At 42.5% G+C, this 13,279-nt stretch overlaps 2 protein-coding genes across 2 annotated transcripts in view; one reads left to right on the top strand and one right to left on the bottom strand.

Annotated features, from left to right (window-relative positions):
• Positions 1-1,116, bottom strand: part of LOC129752999 (uncharacterized) — a 30,273-nt gene extending 29,157 nt beyond the window's left edge. Inside the window, exon 1 of the mRNA XM_055748791.1 lies at positions 630-1,116. Coding sequence (XP_055604766.1) covers positions 630-1,116 — 487 coding nt within the window. The remainder of the gene's footprint in view (positions 1-629) is intronic.
• Positions 1-13,279, top strand: part of LOC129758367 (cardioacceleratory peptide receptor-like) — a 309,792-nt gene that overhangs the window by 71,001 nt on the left and 225,512 nt on the right. Inside the window, exon 2 of the mRNA XM_055755868.1 lies at positions 2,219-3,326. Within this exon, the coding sequence (XP_055611843.1) occupies positions 3,087-3,326 (240 nt within the window). The 5' untranslated portion in view covers positions 2,219-3,086. The remainder of the gene's footprint in view (positions 1-2,218; positions 3,327-13,279) is intronic.

Raw genomic sequence — 13,279 nt, 5'->3', positions numbered from 1 at the left:
ATTGTAGAGCTAACTGAGGGTATTTTTTTTGGAACTGGGGGTTTTAGGAGCAGGTTTTGCCCGTTTCCGGGAGTTTCCAACGAAGATAACTGGTCTATCCTGATCAGTGGAATCAGAGTCTTCACTGTCAACTGACAGCACTGAGAAGATGTTACTGCATTGGGGTTGGGTCGGAGGCGCCGCGCTCTTTAAAATTGCGGCATAGGAACGTTTTGACCGTTCCTTCAAAGAGCGCCTTTGTTTATCCCAGCGGCTCTTGAATGCCTCGCACAGGGAGATATCATGGGGTGAGCCCCCGCAATAGACACATTTCTGCTCTATTGCTGAGCACGCTCCTTCCCCATGAGTCTCCCCACAGTTGGGACAACGCGTCTTGTTGTAGCAGTGGGACGCTGTGTGTCCCAATTTTATGCAATTTTTACATTGCATCGGTCGAGGCACAAAGAGCCGCACAGGAAGCCTCAAAACTCCGTCAATCAAGACGTAGTTAGGGAGGGCGGTACCTGCGAAGGTAACACGAAATGAGGCTGAAGGAGTGTACCTTTTATCTCCATTAACGACGGTGGTAGTTCTGAGTTGGCGACAATCCAAGATTTCAACCGAAGTCGAATCAAGGCTCTTGAACTTACCAACGCCGTTGGATTTAATGTACTCCTCCTTGAGACTCATCTCTGTGATCACGCCCTCGATCTCTACGTCTCGAGACGGGATGTAAACACGGTACTCAAGGTTAATGAAATTGCTGGCTACAATTTCATTTGCGGCTTTCCGGTCAGCCACAACAACGCGCAGCTTGTTCGGACGTACTTTAGTAATACTAGATACAGAGGGCCACCTCGCCAGATCTTTGGTGATCTGTACCACATTTAGTTGCTTACCATTCACTTTGGGCCGGATGAAAACCACCCAAGGTCCAGTGAGAGATGAGCCCTCTGTGTATTTTCGAAGCCGAGTTGTTCCACTCTTAACCGAGGGCGATGAAGAATTATCACCCACCTGAGAATGGATCCCATTTGAGGGACCAGCATCATCTGTATCCTCCAAATGCTCTTCATTCTCGTAGGTTGAATTCTCATCGTCCTCGGTTGAGGCGTTTAACCCCCCGCCTTCGTCCATTTTTATCAACGGAGACACTAGTGTCTTCCGTTTTCAAAATTTGAACGAAGCACTGAAAATTCAAAATACAATAAAGTGAAAATGATAGGGTAGGAAAAGATAAAAAAAAAGAAGTTACAAACTTGTTTCTTAATTTAAAAACGACGATTTCCTTCAGTGTCTGCGATGGCCCAAATTTCCAACGGATTCCGATCGGATGAAACTCCGTCCGTACTGCCTGTCCGCCTTGATCAGGACGCAGATGGTCAACAAATTGTGGTCACCAGGATGAGTTGGTTCCCCGATAACGGCAATCAAAGTCCGAATTATTCGGGCTTCCAAAAAAAAATCCACCCGGTGTTGTGGAAGATCCAACTCGGATGCTTCCGGCTGGTTGAAAGGAATAGTCCCTTCCAATCGGTGTAATATTGCACCCACGGTTTTATGGTAGCACTGGTCGCACTTCCACGAACTTCCAAAATAAACTTTGAAACCACTTTTTAACGATATTGGTTTTTTTCACTAGGAGCGATAAAAAAACGCGACCGCCTTCGGCGAGTGATGCCAAACGAATGATTTAATTACATTTGTAACGGTTGATTTGACTACTTTAAGCGATTTTGCCAGCTTTGCGTGCGAATTGCTCGGATTTTCGCGATGCGCGAGCAAAATTTTGATACGCTGCTCTTCTTCCTTGGACGGCATTTTGACAACTGAAGGGTGAATTCCAAAATCAAAATAGGATCAACATTCTTCACACACACCTTCAAAATGAGGGGTGTTCAGGTTTTTTAAATGCAAAATAGAAAGAAATACGTCAAGTTGATATTGACCAAATTTTGACCGTATCACCCTAACAATAAATACCTAATTATCCTCAGATCTTATTTTTTTTCTTGAATATCAATCACAAAATCAGAAGCTCTACTAAATTCAATTTCAACACCCAGCATAAAGAGAACGTATTTCATCCCACTCAACTCACTGATTGGAAATTGGCTTCGAATATTGATATCAAATAATAAAAACCAGCTCTCTTTCACTTCATCACTCAGAGCTACGTTTGAATAAAGATAATTTATGACCATCTAAAATTTGTTTCCACTTTATGTTTCTTTTCCAGGCCACTTCCGGCAGCCAAGCGATCATCAAGGACACTCCCCGGACAGTCACGAAGCACACAAAAAGGGAAATAAATGTCCCAGCACAGCGTACACTCTCCCTAGAAACCAGCTGCCATTGGCCGGTCTAATATTTTATGCATGACAAATCAATGAAATTCCATTTTTCCTTTGGCCAAAGTATCGCAAGTTTATTGCCAGTAGAGGGCAGTTTTGTTTCTATTTCTTTTTTTTCTGCTCGATGCTACGAAAGGACATTCCCTTCTACGGGTTGACCTTGATCCCGAAAGAACTGATCTGGCAGAGGAAAGTGTGGCCAACGGTAACGGAAAATGGTTCAAGTTGTAATATTTTTACGACCTCGTGAAACCGTTCGCTTTGACAGGGAAATCTGTTGCTGCTTTTTCCACCGCCGGCCGCCACAGGAACGCAGATTTGTTGTAATCGAGCCCTTCGTCGAAGAACGTCGCCTCGTCTGTCACCAACTTCGTTGGTCTCCGGATGATAACAATGTCGAGGACGTTTCCGCTGGCTTTCCCTGGATGGTCGGGGACAGGAAGCCGGGAAAAAATTTCATTTCACTTGGCGGTGTCACTGATGAAAATGGCGCGGACGACGAAGACGATGATGATGGTGATGAAAATATTAAGATAGAAAATGATGGCCCAAATAGAAATGCTTTTACTCTTTCTGCTGCTAACGGTGCCATATTGAGACATTCGGAAGCGCTGATAACTGTGTGAGATAAGAAACCAACAACCGTGCAAACTTTTAAGAAATTCAAGATCACCCCAAAGTGCAACTGAGAAGCAAATAAGAAAATCTTAACGAAAACCAAGAAAAAAAACTAGTTAGCGAAGCACTTTCGCTATGTATTTGATGAACGAAAATCTAGTGCTAAGTGACGTCGACTCGTTGATGTCTGGCGGTGGAAGTAGTAGTAGCGTGGCGCTTACTGAAGTGAGTACTACTATCAGTGAAAGCACCGCGACGACATTTGCCAGCACCTTGGCCAGCTCCAGCCACCTCAAGGAGATCCATTACGGGGGGATGCTGGAACAGCTGGACCTGGATCCTAATGGCACTGATTATGGGTCGGAAATAGCACAAGTAAGTATTGGAACGACGGGGAAAAATGAGACGGCACCGTCTGTCGTTCTCGGCGCTATCAGCTTCTCATTAAAATATTTGATATGTCTTTGTGTTATTCCAATACCTTTGTGTGATTTTAGCAACAAAAACTAACAACCCTCTTAACTGCACTGGATTTTTGTAACCCGCACAGGTATTTTTTTTAAATTTTGGTGGAAATTTTCAATGCGATTGAGCTTTTCTGCCAAAAATTATTCTTTAATTTTTGGCTATTTTTCGGTCTTGGATTTCAATCAAACAACTTTCTTTGTGAAATGCCCGACGTTTCGACCATTTGGAACGTTGGAAAAAACGAAATCTGACAATAACATCCATTAGACAAGTGAGTTTACACACTTTAAATCAGACTCTTAACAATGCTCATTGTAATTTTTGAAACTAATAAATTTCTAGTACCCTTGAGGAAGACCACCAAAAATGGTCGAAACGTCGGGCATAACATAAACCTAAGTCAAAATTTATTTAAGAATTATGCACATTGAATTTTCGTATATGGTATGGCGGTGTACAAACCAAAATGACTGTTTTTTATTGACAGCTAAATAACTGATTAAAATCAAGTTACCTTGGAAACGCATGGATATTTTTGAACCATATATTCACAAAAAGAAGGGTAAATATGGGCATGATGAACACACAAGGCAAGATGAGCACTTGCAGTGTACAACTTACACTTAGATTTTTATTTCGTAGAGGCATGTTATTTTTTTTTAGAAAATAACCTTTAGTTTCCATGTGAGGGAAACAATTTTTTTCTCAACAACCCCAATAAAGCTGTTACAAGAATACTAACGAATTGCAACGTTTCATATTACAACCAATACTTTTTTTAATCGCTAGCACTCGCACCTAATATTAGAAGCCTTGAAGGGTGAAAACAAACGAAGAACACCAAGGCCATCTTATCCGGTACATTGAAAAACCATCGGATTTGTTAGTGTTGACTAAATTTTAATTTCCAACAGGTCTCCCTGGTCTTTTTTGCCTCGCCCCATATTCTTACCAGTGTCATATTTTTCCAGTGTCTTAAATGCCACTCAGCTATCTAGCGATTACCGTATTTTATAGTCGTTTATAGTTCGCCAGCGTTCACGTTAAAAATTGCCTACGCCTCGACGTGAACCTTGGGTAGAAAAATACGGCATAATCTACCGATTCCTCCATAAATATCTACGCATTTCAGGCAATATGGCGAGCTGATAAGCTTAAACCGATGAAGGTATTGCTTAAAGCACCCCTTGGCCCGAAAGGAACTGCGACAGGTAAAAGTTGACCTCTCCATACTTCCGATCTACGGAGGCTGGGTTAGCCTGGTACGTAAGACCCCGCAAGATTGCTCCTGCCACTTGAGCATTGACGCTGCTCGTTGATTTTTACGCACTCATCTAACAGCTCTTGTTTTGTTACACGCCAGAGTTATGTCGATGGGAATCTTGCCTGCGATGACAAAAGCTGCATCTGCTGATATGGTCCTGTATGCACAGGAAACTCGCATGGCTATCAGCCGATGTATGCTGTAATTTAGATCTGCTGCGCTCTACCTCTATCGCGGAGCTCCAGGCCGCTCCTCCGTATTGTAGTTTCGACAGAGATACGCTCGCAAGGAGACGTCTCTTGCTTCTCTTTGGACCATGACAGTTCGGCATAATCCAGGCCAATGAATCTATGACTTTCGAGGCAATTTCACAACAGTTTTGGACATGCGCACCAAAACTAAAGCGATTGTCGACCATTACTTCAAGGTATTTCAGCTGCTGTTTCGAAGATGTCGTGTGCCCTCCAACAGTAATTTCCATGTGCGGCACAACTCTTTTATTAGTCACGAGTAGACCTTCGGATTTATGGTGAGCACCTACTACCCCAGTTAACCGCCCAAGCGTTGAAGTCTCCTCCTATTACAACAGGGGCCTTTCCTGTCAGTTCGTGAGTGAGTTCATCAAAAATTGTGTTGAACTCCCCGATCGTCTGGTGGAGCGTAGCAGCTGCAGAAAAAGATGCCTTTAATTTTTGCAATCACGAATCCGTCCCGAGAATTCATCACTATCTCCTGGATAGGAAAACGTCCCGTGGCGTAGACAGCGGCTAAGTCAACCCTGTCCGCTGTTCAATTACCGTTTCCAGACGGAATTCTATATGGTTCTGATAAAAGCACCACATCACACTTCCTTTCCTTCCTTCCTTTCCAGCTGTGCAATCTCGCTATGGTTGAGATTTAGCAGGATTATTTTCAGTTTTACTGGCTTGCCTTTGCCTTTGTATATACCGGGCAGTCCAAGCCACCAGTTTCGTGGACATTACCATCTGCCTGCTTGCATAGCATACATATCTGCTGTTTTTTTGCATTCTCGAGCGAAGTGTCCCTCTTCACCGCATCTTCGACAGCATCGTGACCGGTCAGGTCCGTTACAGCTTCGGGATACCCAGACAACCAGAAGTCGTATTTTATTTTACAGATTATATCGTATAGAATGTTATTTAAACTCATTTTCGTATATCTACACCTACAATGTGCGGCCCATGCATATTCTTTATCGTATTTAAATGCATTGCATGATTTTAATACGTCAAGAAGAGAAACTCGTATTTATGTACATATGAACTCGACCTTTGTGTACGAAAATTCGCAAAAAACCCGTGAAACGATCGATATACGATGATCAGCCGTGATTGACAGATTTTGTTGTTCTATGCAAAAAATAATTAGAAATTAAGATTTTCTTCAACATGAAATACGATTTATATTATCATAACAACCAGGTGTTAGATCTTAGCAGAAAGTATGTTTTTATATCGAAAAAGATTGCTAAAAGGAGAGATTATATTTTAAAAAGAATAAATATAAAATGTCGGAAGAGTGGTATCTACAGTCGATTAGTTCAGCGATAAAAAAGTACCAAGGTATCTGCTGGTAATAAAAGTTCTTCCCAGAGTGTTCACATTGAGCGCGGCGGCGAAACATTTCTACCCGAAATCCAGGCCGATGCTGTATCCAATATCGTACTGTCGATGAAAATAAAAATTCACAGGAAATTTCCGATTGGGATCAGGAAGTCTCCGAAAACTATAAAATACAGTTGTTAAACTATATGCTTAAACTACAGTCTTATTTTTTTAGCTGGCTGCACAAGACTAGTTGACGAAATTCGAAACTGGTCTACCGAATTCCATATTACCCACGCTGCTTTGAATTTTCTTGTAGGAATTCTTAACTCTGACTTACATTTAAATCTTCCGAGCGATGCCCGCACCATTTTTAGAACGCCCAGAAATCTGAGCATAATCAGTATGGGAAATGGTGGAAAGTATCGGCATCAGGGTGTTTAAAGTAATGGCGCAAAGCATTGACTTCAATTAATAAGCCCTCATCAATATCACTCAACATCAACGTAGACGGTCTGCCAATCCATAAGAGCAGTTCACAGAACTTTTGACCGATACTTTGCAACATCCAAGAACTGCCGCAAGTTGCCCCTATGGCAATCCGAATATACTATTAGGATATATTGACAGTTTTAAACGAACACCACCTTAGCAGGAGGCCTCAGCCCTAACCTCAAACCATGGAAGAACAGAATCGATTTTTGAGAAGGGCGCACGATAAACTCGATTTTCTGGTACTAATATCACAGTGAACCTAATATCGACAAATTCGCCCTGTACAAAAACGATACACAGATGTTCATGTTTTGATATTTTGGGTGATCAGGGATGCCAAGTGCATTGATATTTGGAAAATGATTATATTTGTTTTCATTGCATCGTTATTGATAAACCTTTTGATAATAATTTGAATAATTTAATTGATTTGATTTGATTTGATAATTTGAAAATTCGTTTAAAACAAACAAATACTGATTTTAGTAACGCACCTAGCATCACTGGTGAGGCCGCCAGCCAATCAAAGTTTGAGGTTATGGCTGAGGCCAATTATTAAGGGAGTACTAAATTACAATGGTAAGCATGGCTGCCTGAAGTGCACTACAAAAGGGAAAAATTGTCATTCAGCTGGAACAGTAGTATTTCCTGACCATAATGCACAACCTCGAACGAACGAAAAATTTCGGAACAATGAGTATCCTGAACATCAGCTGAGTGAGACACCATTGATCCGGTACCCATCGACATGATAAAAGATGTTATCGTCGCAGACGCACTTCATGTACTGGAACTTGTAAATTTGTCGTATTTTGCGTTTGCTGATGGTCAAGTGTATTCTGTCCAGCCGGCTTGTAGTTGTATTGTGGGTCACGCTTTGCGTTGGGAGGCGGATTCTGGAGCGCTGAAGGAAAAAGTGTTTACTTCGTGTCCTGAGAAACTTACTTTACTTTCCTTACCTGCACACATCACATTGTAGTTCTTGGCATCAATCAGTTTTGGTTTCTTTTGTGGTTTTAATATCTTTTTCTTCCCTTCCACATCGGACACATCCTTTCTCGCGAGAACTTTAAAGCAGCTTTTTCAGCTGCTTTAAAGTTCCGGAGCATTCTCCATATGATTACGGGAATCCGCTTGGTTGGTCCGTTGAATTCGGAACCGCTTACGCGCAACCGCTCTATTTTTTCGATCGACAAGTTTGGCCACATCAGCACGTCCTTTTGGATCCAAAAGATCGACACAGCCAACACCTGGAATTAATTTTTTTCGCGCACAGCTAATAAACCAAAACAAAACTGTTGAATCACAAGCGAAACCAGAAAAAGTGGGTGATTTGCGCTTCCGTTTTTTTACATGGCAAGCAACAGTGCTGCCAGAAGTGAAATAACTAGTAATAAAATTTTATTTTAATTTTCAATATGTTTCAAAAGTAACTTCAAACTTAAGTTTCTTAAGTTACAAGGATTAATAAACTATGAAATGAAATGAAAAAGCATTACTCATTATGTGATAGCATAAATGTTTGTTCTTATATTTGTTCAAATGTCGTGAATATATTTTTGATTGAAACAATGAAATTTGTCGCCCTTTAAACAAAACTTGTAAACTGAAAAACAGAAAATAAGCTCGCAGCTCTGCTTGCCACTTGGAGATATATGCTATACAATCGTATATAACTGTATTGATTCGTAATAATGTGCATGCAATCGTATACCTCGTCTTTGGTTAGCTCAAAGAGCAGTTCGCCTTTTTGGGTGCGTCTTGTTTTGGTGACGCTCTTGCCAAGAGCAGATAATTTTGGCTCTGCGCGTAGCTTCCGGTACAAGTCCGCATACGTTGTGCCTTCTTTCGCTTCGACGATAAGGACACCACCCGGTGAGGTTTGGGTTTTGGGGGCGGTTCTGGCTTCATAAATACCTTTCTTTTCGCGTTCTTTTTCCTATTACGAACCATTCGCCAGCCACCAGCACTGTTTTCTCCGTCGGCATCCTCATAGTCCGTACCCCTCCTTTTTTGGAGGAATCGTTCACGACGGGGAAGTCGCGATCTCTTTTTGCAGTTTTTCTCGTCTTGGACTCCTTCGAAAGTCCTTAAAAAGCAACCAATTTTGCTTCCTCCAGGTCCTTCTCTGCAGCCTCGGCCTTCCGCACCAGCTCCGTTCTTTCCTTGACGGCACTCTGCAGGAGCATCATCAATTTCGGCACCCAGGTCTTGATGTGCGTGTGCACGTTATTGGTACTTCGCACAAACCCCTGCATCTTGTTGACCATGTCGGCTGCCTACAAAATGCCACATATTTTGATACGGTCCACTGCGCCAGTGCCTTGCTTTAGCGCAGCAAGGACTTCATTAATGTGGGGTACGTCCTGGTGTCCCACAGGCTACCGTTAGAGACTGACACATTTTCGACTCGTCAGCCTGGGTCATCAGCACGGTCATAGAGACATTTTCACACCCCCATGAGCGGCACACTTTGGGCGACCTTGGATCGTTGTATCCAATAGGTTCCGTTAGAAAAGTCCGAGATCATCCCCGACGAAGGAACCACCCTACATCGGTCGCGGACTGGTGCTAGTTCCGACTTCTCTGCAGGACAGTCATGATCCGGGTGAACTCATCTCTGACCACGCGCCAGGAATTGGCATCCTCCGCACGATGTTGTCGGCTGTCGTGTCTGGTCCGCAGGCGGCAAGCATGTTAGCGCGTACCCCTTCGACTCTCGGACAGTTGAACACTACGTGCTCTGGGGTCTCTACTGTGTCACCGCAGGTTGGGCAGAATGGCGAGGCCACGTGTCTAATCCGATGGTGGTACTGCTTGAAGCATCCGTGACCAGTCAAGAACTGTGTCATGCAGAAATCTACCTCTTCATGTCTCCGATCCATCCAGGATCCAACGTTAGGTATCAAGCGTTGGGTCCACCGGCCACGTTCCGAATTGTCCCACTGCCCAGCTAACATGCAATCGTAATAGAAATGATAATCCAAATCGACTATTAAGTCATTTTCAATAACCATCGTAAACACGTTGGTATTGAGGGATTTTTTATAATTCATTAAAAGGGGTGATATGGTCAAAATTTGGTCAAGGGAAAACGCGTGTAAATCGGTGAAATCGTTTATTTGAAAAATCAAATTAATTTTTTTTATGTTTAATTAGTATAAAATTCAGGAAAAAATATTCAGTTAGGCTTCCGCTTTTCCAAATCCAAATTGCCGGGCCTTACGCTTAACCTCTGCCATCAGATTTTGTACAGCCACCTTGTCCACCTTCTTCGCCGCAGAAAGCCAGTTTGCCTTGAACTGCTGCTCGTCCTTAGCAGTTTTTTGGTCTTCTTTAGGTTCTGCTTGACAATAGCTCAGTATTTCTCAATTGGGCGGAGCTGTAGCGTGTTGGGGGGTGGGGGGGGGTTCTTGGGTTCTTGGGAACCACTCGCACGTTATTGGCGGCGTACCACTCCATGGTCTTTTTACAGTAATGTTTTGGCCGGATTTGGCAGATGCGGGTTCTTGGGTTTTTGGGAACCACCCGCACGTTATTGGCGGCGTACCACTCCATGGTCTTTTTACAGTAATGTTTTGGCCGGATTTGGCATCTTCAGAAAAGGCAGCAGACGTTTATTTAAACACTCTTTCAATGCTGCTTTTCAAGCCACAGGAACCGATGGTTTTCCAAACCAGATATTTCTTCGCGAACTTTGACAGTTTCACGTGCTTGAAAATATCTGCTATCTTTCCCCCTCCTTTTGCCGTATAAAACTCCTGTCCCGGATACTGCTTGTAGTCGGCTTTGACGTAGGTTTCGTCGTCCATTACCACGCAGTCAAACTTCGTCAGCATCGTCGTGTACAGCCTCCGGGATCGCGCTTTGGCCATCGTATTTTGTTTATCATCGCGATTTGGAGTCACTACCTTCTTGTAAGGCGATAGTCCGGCTCGTTTTTTGGCTCGACGCACGGTTGTAGACGATACACCCAGCTTATTTGCGGCATCTCGGAGAGAGAGGTTAGGGTTTTGCTTGAAACTACCGGCAACTCTCTTTGTCGTCTCAGCGGCTTCCGGTTTCGATTTCCCCCCGATCCAGACTTCCTGGCTGTCGACAAACGTTCCCCAAACACATTAATTACATTTGTTACGGTTGATTTGGCAACTTTTAGCGATTTTGCCAGCTTTGCGTGCGAGTAGCTCGGATTTTCGAGATGCGCGAGAAATATTTCGATACGCCGCTCTTCTTCCTTGGACGGCATTTTGACAACTGAAGAAATGAATTCCAAAATCAAAATAGGAGCAACATTCTACACACACACACACACCTTCCAAATGAGGGGTGTTCAGGTTTTTTAAAAGCAAAATTGAAAAAAATACGTCAAGTTGATATTGACAAAATTTGGACCGTATCACCCTTTAGTAATGATATTAAAAGAAAAATTGAATCGTTAAAAAAGTCGATCAATTTCCAGTATTTTAATCTTATTTTTGTTTGTTTTGTTGTATCGCAGTTTTTTTGCCGTATTTTTCACTATTAATAAGTAAACTTGAGTAAATCAAGTATAATAGGGTAACGGACTTATTTTGGACCAGGTACATATTTTGGACCACCTTGCAGCTTTTTTCCAATCTTTCCCTCATAAATCATATTAAACATGAAAATTTTGAACTAGTATAGTTGAAGCTACTTCTTAAGGTTCAAATCATATCTAAAATTTCATTTCATATGCTGATAAGGGAAAGAAAGTTGAAAATAAAGTTTTGATTTTTCACAGTTGGGCCAAATCAAGCCCATTCAGGTGCCATTATTGGAGTCAACCTCCAAGAAGTTTTTTGCCTAGCTGTGATGAATTTAACAACTACAAACATGTTCAAAGCTATGAAAAAACACTTGAAAACTAGTTTGCAAGCTCGAAGGACCAAAAAAACTTGTTTTAATGGCAATTAGACCCATGTCGAAAATAGGTCCTTCTTCATTCCTTAGGGACTGATTTTGGACCACCCAACATAACCTGAGTATTGAACTAGCTGTTAAATGTTCATGAACGTAATAAACATTGTATGAAATGATATGAAACGATATGAAAAGTATTATGCATACTATTTCAATCGCTTATAATAAATAAATTCATCAACGTTAAATCCCAAACCCACCTTTAGGCTGGGTTCACTTGAATTGGCATACAACCAAGCCAATCATTGTTTTAACTTACTTTTTATGCACTATGCTTTAAACAACGTTTATCTTAAATCTACATTAATAGAAGTTTGATAAGCAGTCGTCAAAAGCTACAGCTTAAAGAAGCTTAAAACATAAGAAAAACTGCGCATGTATCAATTTTTTATTCAGTAATTATTTTTGATGCTTCATGGAAAATTATTGACAGTTTGGTTGTAAGACTGGCTGTTAGCCAATCGGTAGAAGTGCTGTGAACCCCTATCAATCCCTAGGGTCGGAACGCTTACCACAAATACTATGTTGCAAGGAAGTTCGGGAAGATTAAGGTAAAATTCCTAGGCTTAACAATTGGTACCTTTATTAATTTTGCAGTTTACACCCACCACTTTCTTAGTACTATCTAACCTTTAACGCGGGAATGTACTCCTACTTCCTCCTTCGGCGTCGAGCTCGGGTTCGTTGAGGTCGGCTTGGAGGCCAGCTGGTTCTCGCTGAGTGTACCCGCCCCACCTTGGGTGCTGAACCGGGCACTGTTGGTTCTTCGACGGTAGGCGAAGCGGCACGTGGCAAGTGCGTACCTGGTCCCACCTTGGGTGCTGAACCAGGTACCGGTGCAGGTCAAACCGACGTTGTAGCGGTTGTCGGTCGACGCTGTAGGGCGTCGCGCAAGGCGCTCTCGGATTGAGTTTAAGAGAGTTTTAAACTCGAATAGCGGGGCCCTGTTGTTCAAAGTTACGCCTATACTGGTCGTTTTAAGGGTTGATCCTGTCTAGTGGAATATTTCCTGTCCCTTGAACTGATGGAACTTGTACTATGGATAATATTCCCACAATCCGACTTTTAGTTCACAATTTTGTACTTTTAACTAAAGCCTTTCTTCTTAGTGATCAGTTCGCGAACGTTTTTCACAATGCCTAGTCATTTCGTCTTGACCGGCCTTGAACCATCCCCCGATCATTGCCCTTATTTTTCGCCCGTTTTTCGCTTCGCCATTTCGCCACATCGCCGTTTACGTTGGCGGCTCACATCTCCTGGAGGCCCTCTGGTGGCGGGTTGACGAACTGTTTTGCCGTGTTGTTCGCCGAGTTAGGGTGGCTTGGTGAATTGCCTTGCCAAGGAGAAACCCTTAACCCCCACGAACACCACTGCAACATTATTTAATAAATCTACAGAAAGAACACTGCGACCTCCTTCGAACGACTAGCAACGCTTACATGGTCTAAAAATTACAACCATTCAGGATTGATTTTCGAAAAAAAAAGCTTGGTTAGGTAGAAGAGACGAAATATAAACTCCGTCTAAATGAGGGGTTGGAAAAAAACGACAACAAATCGACAAATATGTGACGAGATTAATTTTTGTAACGGTTA

Source organism: Uranotaenia lowii, chromosome 3 (genome assembly GCF_029784155.1).
Source record: "Uranotaenia lowii strain MFRU-FL chromosome 3, ASM2978415v1, whole genome shotgun sequence".
In the NCBI taxonomy this organism is placed as follows: domain Eukaryota; kingdom Metazoa; phylum Arthropoda; class Insecta; order Diptera; family Culicidae; genus Uranotaenia; species Uranotaenia lowii.
This window is presented reverse-complemented; position numbering and strand designations above follow the sequence as displayed.